The 23,340-nt window shown below is 36.3% G+C and overlaps 1 protein-coding gene across 5 annotated transcripts in view; it reads left to right on the top strand.

The window, feature by feature from the left end:
- Nucleotides 1-23,340, top strand: part of ARID4B (AT-rich interaction domain 4B) — a 93,146-nt gene that overhangs the window by 44,776 nt on the left and 25,030 nt on the right. For 4 of the 5 annotated variants that reach the window (XM_065059719.1, XM_065059715.1, XM_065059716.1 and 1 more), the window contains exons 7-16: nt 1,416-1,507; nt 3,741-3,879; nt 7,525-7,604; nt 9,028-9,101; nt 9,867-10,012; nt 13,340-13,412; nt 14,054-14,148; nt 15,265-15,362; nt 15,575-15,842; nt 16,877-17,049. In XM_065059719.1, coding sequence (XP_064915791.1) covers nt 1,416-1,507; nt 3,741-3,879; nt 7,525-7,604; nt 9,028-9,101; nt 9,867-10,012; nt 13,340-13,412; nt 14,054-14,148; nt 15,265-15,362; nt 15,575-15,842; nt 16,877-17,049 — 1,238 coding nt within the window. The remainder of the gene's footprint in view (nt 1-1,415; nt 1,508-3,740; nt 3,880-7,524; nt 7,605-9,027; nt 9,102-9,866; nt 10,013-13,339; nt 13,413-14,053; nt 14,149-15,264; nt 15,363-15,574; nt 15,843-16,876; nt 17,050-23,340) is intronic. The other variant, XM_065059718.1, reaches the window with a different exon arrangement.

Below are 23,340 nucleotides of genomic sequence, written 5' to 3'. Positions count from 1 at the left end.
GTTGTTAATGATCAGCACTCCTGAAAATTAGATTGCTTCTATTCCATAAATATTATTTTAAGATGGTTTCAATAGTATTACTTTATAGTAAGCAGGTTGAAAACTTAAGTCTCTGTATATTGCTTTGCAACCCATTTGGCTTAACAAGAGTGATTTCAGATTATTTTGTCAGATTCAAATAAACCTTACATTCAGGTGACTGCTACTTTTTATTTTATCATCATTCTCACTGTCTTAGCTTTTGATGTCTTGCCAAAAGTCACTGATACTCTTTGTCACCAGCCCTCAACGAAATGCTTGTTGTGCATTTCTTATAATTACCTCATGATTGCATAGCTACTCAGCAGGGAAAATTGCTCTCACATTTCTTTTGTAATTAGGTCAGTGCCACATGATTGCCTTGTTCTGATGTTGCTTTAGCTTCACCTCTGACTTCCCAAGTGTGACGGATCTTTTAGGGTGTCCACCACACTCAGAAGTAATCGTGCATTTACTTGAAGAATTTTAAAAGCCAGTTTTATTTTCTCTGTGTCCAGTTCCATCTGACACAGAATACTTTTGAAATTCGTGGTTTTGTTTCAGATTTACAAATTCATACATGACTCAGAAGTGTAATTTGGAGGGGCATATTTTCTTTGGAAGGCTTTATGCCTTCTTTCAAAGAACAATAATAAGTGCCTTATACTAAAAACTGTGTGTACCAGGAGCATTCAAATCTGGAACAGCTATCATTTAAATAGATACCAGCAGGCTTAGGGAAAGAAGACACTGTATGTGCATGAACTCCTCCTCTTGATGCTCTATCATTCTCCCTGAATGCAGAAAGTTTTTTCTCTCCCTCTCTTTTTGTTCTGATGCTAACATAGCATCAGTTTTCACCCTCTCAATTATCAATGTAACAACCTCTCTAAAATGGTTTTAGAATTTTTCTCTGCTATACCAAATTATGAATATTATGAATTACTAACAAAAATACAATTAACTTGTTTGCTGCTGCACAGGTATCCTGCAGTTTGATTTCATAGGGCAACTTTGTTCATTTTAAAGTAGATGATTTGGTGTTTTGTTTAGTCTGATGGTTGGACAGACAGAAAATACATCCTGTAGAGATGGAGTATTCCAGGTCAGCAGAACACCTGATGCCTAATTCTCTGTGTTTGAATGGTCCAAAGACAGGACTTACGGGAAGAATTTTCTGTGTGTTGGACAAAAGTTAATTATTCAGAGGTATGGAAAAAATGTTGGAAAAACAAACAAACACGTTACTCTGCTGTACTTCTGTATTTTTTTTTTTGTAATTACAAAGTCTCTCCATTGACAAAAATTATTTTAACCAGATTATACACATTTATGATTTGGAGCAGAACTTACGCCAGCTTTGTTATGTATGTTTATGGATTTTTTCATTTCAACAGACACTAGACCAGCTTCCACTCACAAATCCTGAACACTTTGGGACTCCTGTTATAGGAAAGAAAACAAACAGAGGAAGGAGATCCAATCATATGTAAGTTTAACATCTTTATATCTGTGCCATCTGTATTCAATTCTGAAGCTTTCAATGTGCGTGGAATTTTTGTTTTGGTTTGGTTTTTTTTAGTTGCATGTTCAGGCTTCTCTTATTCAAAAAACAGCTATATGAAAAGTATTGTTTAGCACTCAGACTGAAAGTCAGCTTTATGTGTGTTGTATGCAAGAATTACAAGTCTTCATGTAATCAGTATTTTAAATAGTACCAGGTATAGGCAAGAGTTTTTTTTCTTGTTTTTGTTTTTGAACTAGAAAAAGAAAAGTGGCGTACCATGTGGAAATGTGTTGTTAAGCTATACTCAGAACGTTTTCTGTAGTAGAATATTAGTTTTATAAATGTGTTGTACTCGAACTAAAACCATTACAAGGCAATCTTAGTCCAGCTGGCAGGAAGTCTTTGTAGATGGCACTAGAATCCTCATGTAGACCTTTGGTTTCTCATTAGGGTCTGAAGGGCCCTTCTCATTAAAGTCTCTGAAGGGCTTTTAGAAATAGGTGAACAGTGTTATGGTTTGCAGCAGAGCTTTTTGATAGAAAACCAATAAGATTAGCGACTTGATTTCTTAGGTGCCAAAATTCTTGGTAGTTGTGATCTTGAAAAAACAGTGTTAAATACTCCAGGGATTGTTTTTTGTGAGTGTGTTTGTTGTTTTTTTGTGTGTTTTTGTCTGTTTGGGGCCTGGGCGGGTGATGTTTCTTTGAAGTTTTGAGGTGGTAGTGGCTGGGGTGGGAAGGGAGTTTTCTTGCTTAGATTATCTTCTCACACTCTGTCCTTTAGATAGCTTGAAATAAATATTGCCCTGTAGATATATAGCGGTACTATAAATTTAGTAAATTACCTATTTCCTAATTTGTGATATATTGAAGGAAAAATATGGAAAAAGCTGGCATATACCACAGAGTATGTGATTATATCATCCTTAGTGTCTATGACTGGGTTGTTGTCGTCTCTGTTTCCCTAAGTGTACACGACATTATCGTGACAGAAACAACAAACTTATCTTTAGCTTATGATTAATACCGTTTGAACTGAGCAAAAAGACAAATGGCACAGATAATGGTATAACTGAGCTAGGTTGTAGTCTCTCTAAAATAGTCCTGTCTTTCTCTCTAGTCCTTAGCTTCTTTCTCTTTCCACAAGAGATTCTCAAACCCCGGAAAGCAGCCTTGAAAGACTTCCATACTGTATTTTAAAATAAATCACTATGTTATAAAAGATGGGGGTTGGGGGAAGTCGCAAGGGAAAGCAGTGCTTAATCAGCGCTACAAATGATGATGTAAAATTAAGGCGGGGAAATAGAATACAATAATTTACCTTAGACTGTAAATCAGTTGTCTTCTCTTACACAAATGCTAACTGTGAGTCTTCTGTGAATACTGAACCTTGTGCTCAAAAGTAGTTATGTGAAAAATGAAATACGGCTTTTAAAATTCTGCTTGTTGTGCTCATTGAACACACTGTGTATTTTCTGAGAATTAACCTTTAAAGTGACTAGTAAAATGTAAGTAAACTATATGTGCTGTTTTTTTTTCTTTTTCATCAATTGCAGGTAATTTTAGTTGGAGTAGTTTTGTACATGTACATGTTCCATGTGCTTAAAACTAAGTGCAACTTTGTACTAGAACAGTCAAAACAATGAGCCAGAACTGTTTTTCATCAAAATGCATTTGCAGCTTTGCCCATCTACTTACATTCAAATACTTCATTCAATGCGAAACTGAAACAATCGTTGAAAAGGTTCGCTGCACATCTTTAAAGAACTGTTTCACGATAAAATAGCCAACTTTCTCTCTTTGCTATTCATCTTCATGGCTGATTTTACATCTACAGAGATTTGTCCTTTCTCAAAAATAGCTTTTTTATTCTGCATGACTGTTTAAGCATAGAGAGATGAAGAGGAAAACAAAACAGTTTAGCTTAATGTTGGTCCAAAACTACAACTGCAACAGTATTTTTGAACAGTGGATGGCGGTGTTTTGTTTGGTTCTTGCTTATGTTACATGTAGATGTGTGTTTCTGAGTTTGTAATGTTTGAGTTGTTATTATAACATCCTTACAAATACTTTAATTCGTTTTTGTCCTGAAACACTTAACAGGTAATTCAAGTCACTAGTGTTTTATGCCTCTTCAGCAATTACCTTTGGATCTCCTGCAGTTACAATAGGCGAGTTTTGAATAGTTGAGTTTTAAGTCTTTTTCTGTTGTTTAGTCCTGAAGAAGAATCTTCATCCTCTTCCAGCGATGAAGATGAAGATGACAGGAAACAAAGTGACGAGTTATTAGGAAAAGTTGTGTGTGTAGACTGCTTCAGTGTGGATAAAAAGAAAGCTCTGTGGTTTCCAGCCTTGGTAAGAGTTCCATCTTTATCTTAATTTTGTAAAGTTTCATTCATTTTCTGGGCACCAAAGAAAGGTGGGGCTTTGCAATTTTGATGGATTAATTTATATTTTTATTAGAACTTAATATGTTTCTTCACATTGGACTGAATAGTAATAGTCAAAGGAAATGTTGTATATGTAAATACATTTGTTTAAAAAAATGATTGCTAACATGGCTTTAGTTTTTCCAGATAGTCAGATCTCGCTGACCTAATTCCACCTCAACAGTGTGTTTTAGTACTGTTGAACTAAAATTTCAGGGCTTTATTCCTAGGCTATTGGGTGTCATTTTTCTGAACTAGCAAGTTTTATCAAGGAAGAAAATATAAAGAAGTGCAAAGAGTGAGAAAGTTTGGAGATTACATCTATACTATTTTTCTAGGTTCAATATAAACACATTTGATGATAAAAATGAAATGCTTTTTCTTTGTTGCTATGGTGGGTAGTAGGGAATGGCCAATAAACTTCCTTTAAAATAACATTGTAGTCTTTTAGTACAAATCTTGTCTACCTTCCTTTATTCGGGTTTAAAGACACTCTTTAACAAAATTCTACTAAAATATCACTGTTACTTTAAGGATTGCATATAGACTGACTTGTATATTTGGAAATTAACATATTTCTATATGTGGTTCCTTCTAGTACCCCGCTTTTTAATTTTTATTTTGTTATTAATTGTAAATATTTGAATAATATCTCCCTGGTAATGGCTTTTGAAAAGATACCATACAGTAATATTTAACTCTTCTTAGTGTGTGCAATAGCTCTCAGTTGCAACTTTCTACTTGTCACCTCCTGCATCTTATAATGCAGTCCAGAGGCTTTCCAGCAGGACTTCTTTTGGAAACATTGGTGGGAGAGAATGAATCCTTGAAGTCTTTTTGACAAGGGAGAGGGCAGACTGTATTGCAAGGAGATATCATGTTAATGACAGCTAGCTGGAAGAGATGTTTTCAGTAACAGACAAGGAAACAGGGCTATTTCTTTACTGAAAGCTGTCATCGAGATTGACGCAGTATCACCTGCCTCACAGTTGCGCTCTGAGAAGCCATCAGTCAGACTGGCTTGAGCGGCTTTGTGTCACCTGTTGGGTTGCTCACGCATAGGACAGACAGCAGTTTCTGTGGCAGCCTCTGGTGGGCATGGGGCTTGCACGTGACTGGTGTAGTGCTCCTCCGCCTAGCTGTGGTCTGCCACGTCTTAAAGATTAACTGAATTGTTGCTTATTCTCCTAAGGTATACCAAAGATACACGCTGTTTTTTCTTTGGCTTCCATTTGGAGATTGGAATAGCTCACTCCTCATGGAAAGTTTCCTGTAATGAATGAGAAGCAGTAGAGAGATAAAGTTTGAGGGTGGAGCTCATTAACTCTGAAATAGCTTATCCTAGATTAACTGTTATTTTAGTAATCAGGTTTATAGCTCTGCATATAAACATCATATTGCATTTAAACTAAAAGGTTGTGCCAAATACTAGATCTTTGTCACAAATAACTTTCTTTTTTTTTTTTAAATCCCCTCTTCTGTAGTTATGCCTCTCCATTCTTCTATCTTGTAAGCAGGTTACCTCTACTATATCAATAAAGTAATTCTATCTTATTAGTGGTAAATTTGGCTTTAACTTTATATTATGCTAATTGTAATTACGTGACTAAAGAAATGAAAATTCAAGTTTAATATGGCGAAGAATACGTATCCCAAAATAACTTTGTTATTAATGATATTGCGTACAGATGTGCTTTCTGCAAGTTTATTATGTGAAAAGGAGTTCAGGGATTACTCTAAATCTTTACAGCAAATAGCAGTTAAGATAAGTAGTGGAGACTGATTATGTTGGATATCAGTCCTATAACTGGATAGCGTGTCACTTACAGATGTAAAATTGTAGAGGTCTAAGTTTTGTAAAAATTATTTTGAGGACTCAGTGATTGACTAAATTTTTTTAATCGTGAATGCATGGGTAGTGTTTTGGTTTGTGGGTTTGGTTTTTTTTCCTTGGCTTTTTTTTGGAGGGGAATGGGTGGGTTTGAAAGCAATGGCTGACGGTAATTGTAAAAAGCCCTGGCACTTGCTCTTAATGTCAGAGAGTGTGATTTAGTAAGCGTTATAGCATTGCTTAGTTAAAATGTGTACTTAAAGGCTTTTGGAAGGTGCAGTGAGGAAATCTGCTTGCAACATTTTCAGAAAATTGAGTTTACATAGGATTATCTCTCTCATCCTGCTATGATTCCAGTGGAGTTTGTTTTGCAAGGAAATTGAGAAAACTTGATTCAGGCAAAATTGAGGTCGTGTTGCTTGAAATAATGGCATTAGATCAGGTGGTGGTGTAAGCTGTTTTCCAACCTCTGAATGGATTTCTTACTGCTGAGGTCTTGATGCTTCTAGAAAACCAATAGCTAAAGCAAGAAGGGTCTTTTCCATCTTCAGAGAGCTAAGAGATTTCATCAGTCTGTTTCAAATAGGGGATGATAATCACTGTCCTCTACCTTGATATTAGAACATTGTTGCAAACTATATCTCAAGCTGCCTTTTGATTAGTAAATTCTAGATTTGTAAAGTATTTTCTTTGGAGACTGTAGAATGCATTGAATTTGCAGACTTAGATTGTTAATTTAGATTTTTTTCTTGAGAAGGATATTTGACTATGCTCTGTGATAACAACTCTGTTTCTGAGTGAGTTGGAACTTTTGACTTTACCCTTCTAAAATGCTATATGGCTGGTGATTTATGTAAGAGGAAAAAAACCTTTTGTCCTATATTTGTATATTAAGGGGAAAAATAGAACTGAAAGCAGTTGATGGAAGAGAGAAGACGTGTTTATGAGGGCTAGATTAAGGCTACAGTCATTTACTGCTCTTTGGGGTTTTAGAACAGCTAGATTTTTCTTAACTTTCAGGGAAATACACACATTGTGAGAGAAGAGAAATGAAGGATGGAGAGGGTTGCTTTTCTGTTCTGTGACTCTGGAAATTCAATATATATTTTTTAAATTAAATTCCTGAAGCTTTGTAATTAGTGACTTGTATACTGGTTTAACAAAACTTGAATAGCTTTTAAGATTGCAACAAATAATTACTATGTTGTCTCAGTGCTCGACTTGATAAGTCTACTTCTTGAATTAAAGAACTTATCATAATACTTGTACTTGAGGCACTCTTCTCGGTAGATGTAATAACTTACAAAACCTGCATTATAAAACTGCATTTAATAAATCCCCTGTGCCTTCGTTTTTAAAACTGTGTGTGATTGCATCCTTGGGATTTCTGGAAGTTTTTCAGAAGAGTCAGGTGGCACCATTTGGTGGAATTTCTATCCTTTTAGGATGAGGAGTAGAATTAAGCTGTAGTGGCATGACAGGTACTTTTGTCAGAATTCTTTTCTTATTTCATGTCTCTGGCAGCAGCTGGCAGTTCCATTCAGGAAGCAATCACGAACTTGTGCATTCAGTACTTTCAGGAGGTCATCACTCCTGTGTTTTAAGGGATCTCAGTTGCTCTGGTCTCAGTGTTACTAAAGAGAGAGGAATCCACAAGGTTTTTGAGAAGCATTGGTATATGCTATTACTCACCTGTTTTTCCTTTTTCTCTCTAAACTTGCGTTTGTAATATCTTTGCAGGTGGTTTGTCCAGATTGTAGTGATGATATTGCAGTGAAAAAAGACAATATTCTCGTTCGCTCTTTCAAGGATGGCAAATTGTGAGTAGGAATGTAGACGTTGATAATTCAATAAAATCTGTATCAGTCAAGTGAAATGTAGTATGAGAGTGTTGGGGAAAGTATTAATAACCTCAGTGAGTTTGTGCCAAGATTTTTCTAATGTTTAGAAAACTCTTAACAGCCTACATTGTGATGAAACTAGTCTTAAACTTTGTCATTATTAATCATGAGATACATAAAACTGTCTGTCCTATTTTTAATTTCATTGTTACAATAGTGGCAAATGAAGTAGTGTTTTGTGACTTCAGGAATTTCCTGAGACTTTTTCCTACTCTGGTTGAAATAGAGTTCTGCTTTTCAGAGACGTGGCCATAAGCTTATCCAGCTACAGAAAGGGGTGGGTGGGGGTGTGTGCACACGTGCAAATACCACACGCGCACACCACACTAATTCTTTTTTTTTTTTAAGGTAGTAAGGCACATGGGGCTTGGAACTAGTTGATCTCTAGGGACCCATCCAGCCCAAACTGTTCTATGATTCTGGGTTTAGCTCAGTCAAGATGACAATTGCATATTATTGTGTTCCTTGAAAAGAGGTTTAATATTACTCAAAGTAGGAAAGAACAGAGAAATGTAGAAAACATAGCGTATGGGATTTCCAAAGGAATAAGAAACTTTGTGTTCTTAAAGTCATGTTGATGAGGGAGGGGGATTGATGGATAACAATAGAATTATTTTATCTAGGTTTTAGGTTTTATTTTTAAAATTGCAGCTATTTATTGTACTTGCTTCAGTTTGACAGAAAGCTTTTGCAGAAAGGATATTGAAATATTTAACAGTCTTTTAGTACTTTAATTACTTACTAAGTCTAGGCTATCGCTTCACCATTTGATAGTTACTCAGACATCAACACAGGTCAATAGAGAAAAGCATAAGCCTGTGCGCACATAAGCATGTGTCCCCCAACCCCCAAATCTGCAGTTCAGATTTGTTTCCTTGAATATAGCCACAGTAGAAATGGAAAAGTGCTTTGTTCTTTGAATTTGGAGATCTTTCATTTCATACTGACAATTTTTACTAATACTTATTTGTGTTTAAGTGAGAAAGGTTTTTTTTTTTGTTTGTGGGTGAATAGTTATTTGGTAAATTAACATGAGGTTTTTGTGAAGTAATATAATTTGGGAGACTCTAGAAACTACCTGTTAGTGGAATAAGAATGTTTTCTTTAACATGTAGTCAATGCTTATGGATAGTCTAACCAAATTTATGTAGAAGTTTTGGTTTTAATCCACTAACTGACTAATACTGTACCAAGCTAACACTACAGAATTGTAAAGATGTGCTTCCTATGCTGCTTCTGTGTATTTAGTAAGTGTGTTATAGTCTTGGTGGTAGCTCTGTATTATACTGTTAATTTAGCTTTAAAATGTATACTTTTTTTTAACACTTTCTAAATTATCTAGCGTTTCCGTACCAAGAAAAGATGTTCGGGAAATTAGTGAAACTTCACCAAAGCCTGACGCATTGTTAAAACAAGGTAAAAATAACTTTCTGAGAGAAAACACATGCACATGTATTTATTTTGTTATGTAAAACATAACAAATAGAAGATATTTTCCTATAGTGTAATATATTGAAGGAGAACACTTCTGAAAATATAGAGGAACTTTTTTTTTTAAAAGACCCACTCTACTGCACTTGTTTTAAATGTAGACATGCCAAACAAAAGATATAATCATACAGTGCACACTGGCTTTATAAGTTATTTTATATTCAGCCTTTTGCATTAGAGCTTCATAGACCCCTGATATTTTGAGTAAGTTACCTTTATGCACTTTCAAGAATCTGGAATTGTGGATTCATTTGAAAGTTTAAGTTTGTGTGATGAAACTCTTAGAATTATCTTATGCTTTTTGCTTCCTTCTTTTCCTTGTTCAATATATGTAAACCACAGTGTAAATCTGTTGAAATAGGGCTTCTCGCAGTTAAATTTTCATATATGCCCTAATACAGAAGATTATCCTTATTTGTGTCTATAGACACTAACGTGGTAATAATCCTAATAATAGCTCTGAAAAATTTGAAGTGCAGAGAACACTAGGCCAATTTGGCTGGTTAAGACAAATAAGGATGAACAACGTAGGATCGTTGTTGAGGTTCTTTCAATTTGGGGCCGAAACTTCTGATTAGCAGCCTTTCCTCCTTCTGCCCTTTCTGCCACTCCCTGGCTACTTTTTTTGCTTAAAATGTTTGGTCAAACTGATACTTTATGCAGTGCTAACAAATGCTTGTCCTTTTACAGCTTTTGACCAAGCCCTTGAATTCTGTAAAAACAGAACTGTTCCTAGTAACTGGAAAACAGAATTAAAAGAAGACAGCTCCAGCAGTGAAGCTGAAGAAGAGGAAGAAGCTGAAAAAGAAAAAGAGGATAACAGCAGTGAGGAGGAGGCAAGTAAAATTAGTAAAGGTCATAGATAGAAAAAATTAGACTGTAATATTTAAGTACATATGTTTAACATTTGGAAACATGTAACATGTTAACTTCGGCAACTTTGGTAACATTAGCAACATTATTGCCTCCCAACTTTGAAGATCTGTATTCAACAATTATCAGTTAATGTGGAAAGGTCAGCTTGAAAAATCTAACGTATCTTTGAGTCACTTAACAAAAATGTAGTCAAAAGACTGAGTTATTAGGGACTAATGAAAAATAGAAATTGAAACTCAAAGGAAGATCCTGTTTTAAAATCTTTCCCATAGTGATATTACTGCAATGGCAGAAGGGGTTGCAGTACTTATTAGGGGCTGAGCAGGATGAAGGGTAGATATTGCTGTTTGTTGTCACTTGCTTATTGTTTCTTCTGAAAGAAAAAAGGTTCCCTTTACCTGCATGTATTTCTAAATGGAACTTAGCTGCTAGCTGTTAAAGATGTGGCTGTCTTCTAACTAGGAAGATCTGTGTAGCTAAGAAAATATTTAAGTAGTTTCTGGTAAAGTATATGTGGTGCTTATGTTACTTTTGGTGACTTTAAAACAAAGATCTCTTTTTGTTTGTTTTGTGGGGTTTTTTGGTGGTTTTGGTTGTTGTTGTTGTTGTTGTGGGGTTTTTGTTGTTGTTGTTGTGGTTTTTTTTTTTTTTTTTTTGGTTGGTTGGTTTGTTTTTAAATCTGCAATTATGTTGTGCAGTTGTGTGTAAATCCAGACTGGCCTTTTCTTTGCCCATGCTGTTTCACTATTTGAAGGCAAAGGAGAATTTTTTTTTTTTTTACTTATGTAGAATTTCGGGTTTCTTAGGGGGATATTAATTCCTGGGCTGTAATGTTAGTCATGGCCCAGATGTGTTTCTAGTTTGTAGTTCACTCTATGTAAAGAGTTGTTTGCCCTTCCATAATAATGCTTCAAACATTATCTAGGAAACCTTGTTGTCTTGATTGTTTAAGAGATTTTGTAAATGTTTGGAGATCATTAACAAATACTGCTATCATAGTATAGTAAGTCCTGACTTTGCAGAGATTCTGAGAAAGTGAAAATGCTTTTCAGAGGCATGCAGGGTCTGAAGCTTCCCCCACACACACTTTCTTATAAAACTGGTTTGGTCTCTACTAAGAAAATTAATAAGGAGTGTTTATTTGCCATTCTGGCACCTCTGTGGATTATCATATTTGAGAAGTAAGAGTACACTTCAGGCATTGAATCTTGTGGTGAAGAAGGAGTGGCAGTGTTTTATTCAGCCTCTTCATCATTTTTACCACAGCTTCCCTAATATTTAAAAAGCATACATTCCTTCTAAAAATCTTTGTTGTGTTTCCTGAAGGTTTAGTTAAATTACCAGAGCCTACCACCACCCCCACCCCCTACCCCAGTGCTCTGTGGGACCATTTTCTTATGGCAAGTGTTCTCCTGTTGGGGAGGGATGTGAGAAACCCAGTTAGGTGCTCATGCTCTCTTTGCCATGATCCAGCGTATGCTGGTAAAAGTCCTCTCCAGGTGCCTGTCGTGAAATTAAAACCACTAAAAACAAACTCCAAAACTGTATTGATTCCATTCAAGTCATTTGTTCTCTATGGTCACATTTAAGTTTTGTGGTTGCAAGCTGAATCCTTTGCTAGCTAGCAATGTTTCCTTTACCATCTTTGCCTGTGAAATGTGAGTGTTCTTAACCGGTCATTCGTCTGTACTATATGCAGAGCTGTAGCATCACCTTATACCTATTGGTGAGGAATTGCTAGATATGCCTCATTTCAGATGCCCCCGCCCTGAGAGGATATATCTAGTGCACTGTTTGCAGTCCTCTGCCCAGCCATTCTGCCTTCTTGCTCACTGCAGTAGGCTGCTCTGAGCTCTGCTGATACTGAGTATCAGACGGATGCTCACCACCCGATGCCCCTCACAGAGACTTTCCTCTTGAGTTGTCTTTGCAAGACTGTGGAAAATTTTCATTGCATTTCTGTTCATAATTATACCTAAATGACAACTGTTTCAGCGTGTTGTAAATACTGGTTCTTTGCTTTTTCCTGTTTGCTCTGATATGTCCTCCAAGTGCATTTAATGGAGAAGAGAAAGTATAGAATAAGAAAAAAAAACTACTCACTGTTAACAGTTACAGCCTTCCTTGGCCTTATTTTCAGCCATCCCTCTCTTTATTGAATAGCTTCAGCACATATTGTGGGTTGTTTTTTTTTTTTTAGGTTTTCTTTTCCTGTTACATTTAATAATGATGTTCTGTTTCTATTGATTTCTCAACTGTCTTGGTATAAATTTAAAGACAATATGTTTTGTCCCCTTGCTTCGGGGTAGGTGAAGCTTTAATATTTAGTACAAGGAGACTGTTGAAGAATGGAAAAGCTAAACATGGAATGAAAATACACGAAAGAAAAATAATTTATTTTAGATTTACTAAGTAACTTCTATTATTTTTTTGAAACTTTACAGATAGTGATAAAAATGTACGCAGAAAATTAACCAACTTATATTTGGCATATTGTTTTGCAGTACCTTAGTTATCAGAATTTCTAAGAATTCTAATTATATTAGTGTCTTATTGCTACTGGTTGTGTCAAGTTGCATTTCCAAAGAACATTATGAGGTGTTATAAGCCATAGGGCTTTGTTGTGAAACTCTACTGTTTATTAATGTAAGTAAATCTAATACAAAGGTTTATTAGTGCAATGAACTGAACATCGCAAATATCCATTGTTATTTCAGTTCTGGGACTGACGCTGCTCACCCCACATTCAGCTGGTACCCATGGTAGTACGCGTGCAGGGCCATTGGCTGCAGTTTGCCAGTGCCGTGGATTAGAACTCCCAAGAAAGTGCAAGCACCGTTTTCTCTTTCACTTCATCCCTGGAAGTGACATAGTGTATCCAGCCATCAAGGAGTCACTTAACTGCAGTAGAAATAGACCTGAGACTTCTGATGTAATCTCCTGATCATTAATAATGGTGTCTCCCAGACTTTCGGGTATAAATGGACAAAATTGAGAATATATCTTGGTTTATGATATCGCTTATACTTTAGTGATTGATCAAAAATCCAATTTCAAAGTGTCTTTATGGTTTGTTTTATATATTTTGCCAAACCATGTGTACTTTATAAAACTTACTTCAATGTGGCATAGCACTGAGAACATAGGTCTATGTATAGCATCCTGTTGCTGACTACAGTAAAACAAACTTGAATATTTTAACCTAAATTATCACTGCCCTCTGTTTCTTAATGAATGACTGTAACTGCAAATGGTGATAATTTTCTCGTGTGCGTTACTTTAAACAGGAGGAAATAGAGCCGTTTCCTGAAGAACGAGAGAACTTTCTTCAGCAATTATATAAGTTCATGGAAGACAGAGGTGAGCATTATTAGTAATGCGTGAGCATTATCAGTAAGGTAAATTGAAATGTTTTCAAAAGTAAATGCCATTTATTACATTAAGTCTCTACCAGATATTTATGCACTGCAATAAATGTACTGTGTTTGTATTTAAATTAATATTGTAACTAGTTAAGTTAGTATCTTTTTAATTACATGTGAAGGATGAGTTGAGGAACTGTTTATTAGAGGTGACAATGTGGTAGCTACTGCTCATACAGTGGCGTAGGAAGTTTCAGCTCTTTGAAAGCATTGTGGGATTTGTTCTTGGGGAGGTGGCTTTTTATTGCAATGAAAGGTCTAAGCTAGTATTTTTAGATGAAATTGTTTCAGCAGGTAAAATAAAAATATGTGTAATATAGGTGGCTAGAAAAGTTGCATCTTTTGTGTGTATTCGGTAATGCATGGAAGAATGCATATGTATGAATTACATTACATTGCTGAAATACGGGGAGAATGGGTTATTAAGTTTGTTTAGTTTCATGAAGAGAAAGTACCAGATGCATGAGATGGTCAGAAGGAGCGGTCTACAAAACTGTATTTAAAAGTGTAGTAGTGCATATGATGTGGATTTCATGTTATGCTGAAAAAAATACATCAAAACACTGTCTTTGTTCACAGGGACTCCCATTAACAAACGACCTGTATTAGGATATAGAAATTTGAATCTCTTCAAATTATTCAGACTTGTGCACAAGCTTGGAGGATTTGATAATGTGAGTATTAGTATGATGAGTATTCCAGAGCCATAAAATCTGAGGATGCTGTTTATTTTTGTTTTAAGTAGTGATAAAGAAGAATCTTGCACATGAGCTTTAGGCATATGAAAATTGAATGCTGCAGCTACATAAGTTACCCTGTAACTCTGAAAAACTTTCTTTAACAGGAACCAGAAACAAATTGCATTCTAAATGAATTACATATCTACTCAGCGTGTTTAATTACTGCTGCATAAAATCAGCCAGCATGTGTATTTGTGTGGTATTTCAAGAAGTGTTTGTCTGATAAAGTTGTTACCTCAGAAAGTGAAGAGAGTCACTGCTCAATAAAATCTACGAGATTCCAGGGTAATCCAGTTTAAAGTCTGATGTGAAGCCCTTAATTCCTATTATCTATTCTGGGCAGTATATAGAAGAATGTGCTCACTGGCATTAGTGGGATTGGTCTTGGAGCAGTAATTGAAGCATATGGAATTCATGGCCAAGTAGATTCTGTTGCTGCTTTGGACTGCTTCCAATAAATTTAGCCTGTTGGTTGAGGTATGTTTGTGCAGTGACACCTTTCTGATATACAAGGGAGTATCTTGTACTGGAGTGTTGCAGTACATCTACTTTACCTTCACAAATGGTTAGAAATGAGCTTATCACACTGTCACAAAACTTGGACACCAAAGGGCATATTAAGGGCATAATGAAAGACCAGTAGCCGCTGTATCTGGCCCAATACTGCCAGGGCTGAGTATTGGTAATGCTTTCAGTGATTTTTTTTCTTTCCAGTGTATTTAAAATTCTAGCTCTGATATTTAAGATTTGCTTTAAATATAAAATAAAAATGATATACAGATTTTACTGATCTTTGTATTTATTTTATTACCACCTGTAGAGGAAAACCTACTGTGGCTTACTGAAATGCAGAAGTGCTAAATTGCTTTAAAGTAGTTACATTAGATTACAGTTTGCATTACACTGAAATACTTTGTGTGTGATAAATAGTAATTTTATAGATCAGAGGAAATGACTTAGTTATTTTCCGAAGTTGTAAACTTTGTCAACTTAGTCTTTTTTACGTCAGTGAGTTAATTCAAAAACCAAGACTTCATTTTTTTTTAACAGATTGAAAGTGGAGCAGTGTGGAAGCAAGTTTATCAAGATCTTGGAATCCCTGTATTGAATTCAGCTGCAGGATATAATGTTAAATGTGCATACAAAAAGTAAGTAATAAAGCTATGAAGATTGTGCTGAAACAGCACCAGAACGATCTGAAGTGATCCTGTGTTAGTGGTAATATTTAGAGTCCAGAACTTTTGGGTCACAATACAGGGTTTTTTAGACTTTAAACATACTGTTCGGGTTTAGCTTCTGCTAGGTAGCATGTTCTTTCTTGAAACAAACTTGCTTATCACAAGCAATTTTTGTCTTTTAGATATCTCTATGGTTTTGAAGAGTATTGTACATCAGCTAACATTGAATTTCAAATGGCATTACCAGAGAAAGTGACAAGCAAGCCTTGTAAAGACTGTGAAAAAGAAAAAGAATTGAAGATGCGTGAAGAACCAGAGCAGGATGTAAAAGAAATAAAAGTGGATAAGGAGGAGCGCAAGCAGGAGGAAGTAGCAATAGTACAACAAGAAGAAAAAAAGTTAGCTGAGAATGATAATGAAAGTAAAGAAAATGAGAAACCCTCTGTTCTGGTAAAGTATTGTAATCTTCATGTTATAACCCTGTTTATAAAGTCTAGTGGTGTGTTGATAACCATGGATTCATGTCAAGATCAAAATCTCCATAATGGATTTAAAACAAGAAAAAATGTGCTGTAAACCTAATTCAGAACAACACATTTGAGCCATATTTATCCCTAGGTCCCTGTTTTAGGGGATCATGATGTCAAAATGTCTGATTTGTTAGGAAGCAGCTGCAACATTGCACTTGTTTGGAGGCCTCCCAAGTCAAATGGAGGCTAATTAGCGTGCAGCTTTATCCTGATCTGGGTAATGCAAGCTGACAGCTAACTACAGTGCCGATACTTTTATTTTGCATTTAGCCATGCTTTTAAGCCCTCACAAATCTTGCGTTTACTTCTTTGCCCCAGTGAAACCAGTGAAGCTCCTCAGAGACCTGGGCCAGTGAAACCAGTGAAGCTCCTCAGAGACCTGGGCCATATGATGAGCACAGTGGTCTGATGTTCAGTAGTCCAGAGAGAAAATGTTTATAGCTTTTCGAAATCCAGTGTTGACTTAGTGGTTTTAGCGAAGGAAGTCTGCGGGGTCAAGCTGAAGGGCTGCACTGTGCAGGCTTAGCGGTTTGCTCTGGAAGGAGGGTGGGTCCTCAAGTCAGCGTGCGGCACAATGCTTCTGCATGTGAGGGACAACCAGCCCTGGTCTGTCTGCTGGTACTAACTCCGGGGTTGGCCAATACTGGCATCTCTGCATCCTAAGTGAAAACACTCCGTGAAGTGTTTGTCTTAGGGATACTTTGCAGTTCAGGTCTAAGAGCAGCATATCATTGTGACAAAACTAGCTGGGACACTGGTTGCAACTTTGAAGCTTGTTATGTTTAGTTTGAGATTTTTTCAGGAGGAAAAAGTGGAAGTGCTGTAATTTTAGAGCAAGCCCTAGACTCTAGGTATTTTTCCTCCTACAACTTCACTGTGTTTTGTCTGCCTTTTCTTAGATAATTTGTATATTTATTTCACCTTGTAAGTAAACAAAAGGTTTTATTATCCTAGGGAAACAAAAAAAATTTGCCAGATTCTGTGTATACTCAGCCTGATCAAGAAAAGGACTTAAATGTAATCAAAACTGAAGATGAAACAAAACTAGAAGATAAAGAGGAGGAGAAGATTAAAGAAATGGAAAATCCTTCCATAAACGCAGACACTGAAGAAAAAGAAAAATCAGGGTAAGTTACACTGCTTATAATCATTTGAAGTGTGTTCATTAAATTTTACCCTTGTAATCTGAACTTCAAATCAGACACCCCTGTCGTGAATTAGACTCGTATCTTCCAGAGACCTGTGTGTTCCTAACTTTGTCATGGCTAGGGTAATTGAAGTTTGTGGATCTAATATATATAAATATATACATATACATATACATATATATTTTTTTTTATTTTATTTTTATTACTTTTTTTTTTTAAAGCAGTTCTAAGTTTTTGCAGGGTACAGGCCTAAATATTTACAAGCCACGTAAGAAAAGAGCATGAAAAGCATAGGTGACTGTTTGGTTTAAGACAAAAATATTGCAGTCATTGCCAGTAGCATTTGTCTACTTAATTCTGGTATAAGTGTATCACAGAGTTGCAGTTCCCGCCTTTTGCTGTTGGCCAGGAAAAGATGGAAGTACATGCATTGCTCAGTAACAGCTTTGCCACTGAGTAGGTGAGATACTGGCAGGAGTATCTTGTGCAGTTCTTCAGACCGGAGTTTTGGAAGTGGGAGAACAAAGTAATAGGGATGCTCAAGGCCATGTAATCAATGGATGTGTGCAGGTGATCTCTCATTTCCTTTGTGGAACGGGCAGATTTTCCTGTTTCAGTGAAACATAACAAAAAATAAATGAAAAACAAACAAACAGCAAACAAAAACCCAAACAAAAAAACAAGGAAAACCCCACCACACGCACCAAACCACAAGCGTTTTTCAGCAGCCACACGAAAAAATATTAAGTTTAAAACAATATAGTCCTTAGTAATCTCCAGTATGTCAACAATTTGTATTCTTGCAATTCGGATCCTCATACAGTAGAATTTCAAGTGATAAGAACACAAAAGTAGCCATTATAGGTCAGATCGAAGGTCTCTTGGTACAGTATCTTGTCTTCAACAAAAAGCAACAACAGATGCTTAAGGGAAAAGCTATTGCAAGAGGGAAAGCAGATAATGACACTTTCTTACACTTTCACAGCAATCACATCCGTCTATCACGGATGGGGTTTTTTTGTACTTAATACCATCTGTTGCCTGACCACTAATTCCCTTGTTAATTCCAACAATCCTTGCTATTCAGTAGATCAGCTGTCTTAATCTTCTGTGTAAATATCATTAACTCTTAATGCTTTTTCCAGCCCATTAAGAGTTATAACAGAATGTAACGGAATGGCAGAGTTCAGTATATTGATTTCTGATTAATTAGTAATAGTTCTTTTTCATTTTATTAAGGATTTTGACTTCTGTATAACAGATCCTGGAAGGATCCTCTGTAAAATGGCTTTGTCTTCCTGAATATTGTTAGTGACATTACATTGGCAATTCTGTAACTCAGAAATGTGGAATACAGGAAAAGACGACGTTTACCTGAACTCAGTTAGAAGAGCCTTTTCTTTGTAGATGTGGTATCATTTGTATCCAGTGTGGATTTTTCTTTTAAAAAAGACCAGTTGCAGGAATTTGTTACATTTACCATTTTTAAGGTGAACTGGGTGATTTGTACTGTAACAGCTTTGCTAGATTTTCAGAATTATTAAAGACTGATTTTACAATGCTACTTTCAAAATAAGTAACTAAAAAGATGGAAGACTTTGCACTACTTAGAGAAAAGCAGTTTTTAAAGTTCCCTAAATTGTATATTTGTGTATGTGTATGTTTGTGACATCGTGTTTATATACTTGGAAAGTACAGTGGCTTAATACTTACCATGCTGCTATAGTAAATGGTACATGAAATTGTAGGCTGCATTTCCTTTTCAGTAATCCTTTATTGTTTTGTGGTGTTGGTGTTTGGTTTTGGTTTTTTATCCTGATTCATGTCCATTTGGGTTATTTACGACATTAAAAAAATGTTATGGGTTTTCTTGGGTTTTTTATTTATGAAAACAACAAAGAACTGTAGAAAATACGACTTACTCTCAGTTTTCCCCAGTTCATCCTATTATAATTGAGTAGGTTCTTGTCTGTCTGCTTCTCTTTGCTCATCCAGTAAAAACATTTCTAACTAGTATTTTGCTATTGTAATTCATGAAAGATGGTACTGAGTTGTTTAGGGTTGAAAGTGTAGCTCTTAAACGTAGATGTAGGCAATGATGTGGTCATTGCTGGGGCTAAGTTTAAAGGAATACTTCAAGCTTACAAAAATGAAACGTTTGTAGTAGTTAATAGTCTCTAAGCATTTATAAGCGGTAGTGCTGTAGTACTGCTGTTAGCGTGATTACTTCTCATTTCCTCCCTCAGAGATTGATAGGAAGTATAAAATGCACTTGTATCGGTGTTGAAGAGATTTTTAAAATGTCACTATCATCCTAAATCCTAAACAACGTTTTTAGCATTTATACTACAAAGGCATAACGGGGTTTTGTGAGTGTGGTATGCTGGTGGGAGTGTGTACTAGACCTAGTCCTCCTATCCCCAACTTTATGGGTTAGAAGTGGCAAATGTTATACAGAGGCAGTTTGAGTTCTTTGTTGAAATGAAATACAAAATGAAAAATGCATTTTTGCAGGTAAAAAAACTAATCACACAAACCACACACACAAAAAGTACCCAAAATCTGATCAAAAATCCAGGTTCCAGTATAGGCTGGGGAATGACCTATTAGAAAGCAGTGTAGAGGAAAGGGACCTGGGGGTCCTGGTGGACAACAGGATGACCATGAGCCAGCACTGTGCCCTTGTGGCCAGGAAGGCCAATGGCATCCTGGGGTGTATTAGAAGGGGGGTGGTTAGTAGATGGAGAGAGGTTCTCCTTCCCTTCTACTCCGCCCTGGTGAGACCCGTTGTGGAGTATTGTGTCCAGTTCTGAGCCCCTCAGTTCAAGAAGGACAGGGAACTGCTGGAGAGAGTCCAGCGTAGGGCAACGAAGATGATGAAGGGAGTGGAGCATCTCCCTTATGAAGAAAGGCTGAGGGAGCTGGGTCTCTTTAGTTTGGAGAAGAGGAGGCTAAGAGGGGACCTTATTAATGTCTATAAATACATAAAAGGTGAGTGCCATGAGGATGGAGCCAGGCTCTTCTCGGTGGCAAACAATGATAGGACAAGGGGTAATGGGATCAAGCTGGAACACAAGAGGTTCCACTTAAATTTGAGAAGAAACTTCTTCTCAGCGAGGGTGACAGAGCACTGGAACAGGCTGCCCAGGGAGGTTGTGGAGTCTCCTTCTCTGGAGACATTCAAAACCCACCTGGACATGTTCCTGTGTGACCTCACCTAGGTGTTCCTGCTCTGGCAGGGGGATTGGACTAGATGATCTTTTGAGGTCCCTTCCAATCCCAAACATACTGTGATACTGTAAAATAGATCACTGGTGGTGTTTCTTTGTTTTGTTGTTTGGTTTTGGTGGTGGTATTTTGTTGTTGTTGTGGGGTGGTTTTTTTTTTTTTTTTGGTTAGTGTATTTAAAATGTATTCTAGAACGTCTTTCAATATATGGACCATCTGTCTTTTACAGTCCTAACCAAATATAATATTATATAAAGCAGACTTGTAGAATTTGCTATTTGAATTTGCATCTGTAGGACTTTGGACATCTTTGTTTAGCTAATTTTTGTATAGACACAAGGAACCAAGAGGCCAGAAAAATTTCCCGGTTTCCTCTTGGTGAGTTCTGTTGGGTGGGCTAGATCAGATGCTCAGCTTCCAGATCTCAGGAAGTACTACTGGAAGCCGGGATTGTTTGTTTTCCACAGGTTTTGTTTCTCTGTGTAATTCCATTTGTCTCAACCCTTTGAGATTGCTACCACTTGAATTGTGTGGTCCCTTCAGTAAGGACCTTAACAATATGATGATGAGGAAGAAAGGCTGAATGTGGTTCCCTTCTTTTTTTCCAAAGAGCACCTGATTCTTGCTTGCACAACTGTGTATCTGCGAACACTGAGAGTAGAGATTCAAGGGCAGCTTGCCCTGTACATTATACATGCTTTTCTTGGTGGTTGTGGTTTTGTTTGTGGTTTTGCTTTTTTACTGTGGGTAGCCAAAGATGCATGTGCTAGATTCAGTTTCGTGCAACTTCTAGTCATAAAAACCATTTTTAAAAGGCCAGTAATGCGTTTTTTCTCATTGGTCTGTTCCAAAGAGATCTTTTAAAAAATGCCTTTGTAAAACTGTTCTTTTCCTTAAAGTACAAAGAAGTATTCATTCTTAATTAATAAACAAAAAAGTTTAAAGTCCTCCTTATTTTGAAGTTCCTGCTAACTTTGTTGTAGAAGTAATGGTCTTCAAATGTAGCACTGTATAGTTAGTGCCATTTTGCTTTCTAGCATCTAACATTAACTCTTGTAACTATTCAGACTTGAGTCAGAGCCAACATATAGACAACCGAGGGGCTTTTCTACACAATGAACAATGTAGACAGTCAAACATGTTCCCAAGAGGCTGAGGCCATGAGCCTAGCAGAGTTTTAGAAAGTGTGGGATTTTTAATATAAGCTAATAAAATAAAAAGTAAGCTTTTAAAAATTTTCAGAGTAAATACAGTTTGTGAACTGAAGTGTAGGTTAATTGCTAGTTAACCAATATGAGTAAGAAAATGTTTTCTAAGATGATTAATTCAGCTCCAAGTGTTTGGTGGGTTTTTTTTTGGAGAGGGTGTGTGATGTTTGGTGTTTCAGGGGGGTTTTTGGGTTTGTGTGGTTGTTTTGGTTTTGTTTGGGTTTCTTTTCTTTTTTGTGTGTTTGCATTTGGTTTTTTTGTATGTTTCTTTTTGTTGTTGTTTGTCTTTTTAACACTCTAAAGCACCTGGGACAGGCTGCTGTCAAGAACTTTATGCTGAACGGAAAGGTGAAGTGCTCAGAATCTGGATAATTTTTGACTTTCAACAAAAATTTGCGTCAGACTTGTATATTGGTAGTACTTCGATTTTTGAGATGATGAGATAAAATTGTTTGAAGTAATCCCCGTTACAGTACAGAGAGATTGCAAGAGACTTTGTTCTTGTGTTTTCCTTCTTTTGGATGAGGTGCTGCCTTAACCTGAGCACCAGGAGGGCCTGCTGTCTCTGGATCCTTATCCTGCCCTTTCTCACCAGGCTGTCATTTTCAGTACTCCCAAATAGCTTTTACTTGGTCTTATGAAACTTCTTGGACTCTTTTATCCCCCTCTTGAAAACTGCCTGCTTTTTTTTTTTTATTTCCTCCGAGCAATACATGAACAAATGTTCTTAAAGAATACTTCAGAAACCTAAACATTTCTGGTTGTCTTGTATGGCCAGTTTAGGTCTTCCTGGTATGGTTTTCTGGGAATTGGTGCTGTCATATTTTGACAGTATCAAAAGGAGAAAATGCTAAACCTCTTTGTCTAATAATCATGAATGGAGTTAAACCATTCATTTACCTGCGAAAGAAAAATCTCAATCTTAGAGCTGTTATATATATTGTTACATGCAGTAGTAGCATTTCCCCTCCTATAAGCACTAGGAGGGAACTATGGATAATAAAAACAGCAGTTGAGAACTAGGTTAAGCTGGGCATTGTTTCATGTGAAGGGTTCTACTAGGGCTTGTTACCCTTGTAGGGCAGGTTGACTACCTGCTGTGCATGTGCTGGTGGTGGCTTCTGTTGGTACAAGAGTTAAATTTTCTGGAAACACTTGATAGGGATTTTCTGGAAGCAATTTACAAGGGGATTATATAATAGTCAGATGCTCCATTTCATGTATGGGAGATAACAGATTGTTAGAGGCAATGGTTTTTTTTCAGTTCCTTGTCAGTTAAAATGACATATCAAAGCTTTATGGTGGTGAATATGAAATGGTAACAGGAAGGTTAAAAGGTTTTGGAGTGAAGGAGATTTGATATGGAAGGCCTATCTTCTATCTTCTGGATTCGTGTTGAGAACTACATATTGAGATAGCTTTCTCAGTCTGATTTAGGTTTATATGGAATTTATTAGCTTAGGAGAAGGGAGAGAAATGTGCTGTGTTCATTTTACAGTTGGTGTGAACATCTGCTCTGAAATTTAGATTGTTGGTGTGTATGCAAAAAAACATATTTTTAAGAAGCATACTTAGGTGGTTTCATTTATAGGAACGTATTTCTATGCTCTTATTTGTAATGTGCATTCTATTTATGTATTGCAGCTGCCTTTCTGTTGGAAAGGAAGTTTTTGTCCTGTTTTTAGAAACAGTTTAATTGATTTTTGATTTTTTTTTTTTTTTTTTTTTTTTTTTTTTTTTTTTTTTTTTTTTTTTTGGTCTTAATATAGAATGTGCACTGATACATACATATATGTAAGGATTGCTTTTGGTACAGCAATAAGCTGCTAATGAC

This window comes from Columba livia, chromosome 3 (assembly GCF_036013475.1).
Source record: "Columba livia isolate bColLiv1 breed racing homer chromosome 3, bColLiv1.pat.W.v2, whole genome shotgun sequence".
In the NCBI taxonomy this organism is placed as follows: Eukaryota; Metazoa; Chordata; class Aves; order Columbiformes; family Columbidae; genus Columba; species Columba livia.
The sequence above is the reverse complement of the archived record's forward strand: the minus strand, read 5'-3'. Positions and strand labels throughout refer to the sequence as shown.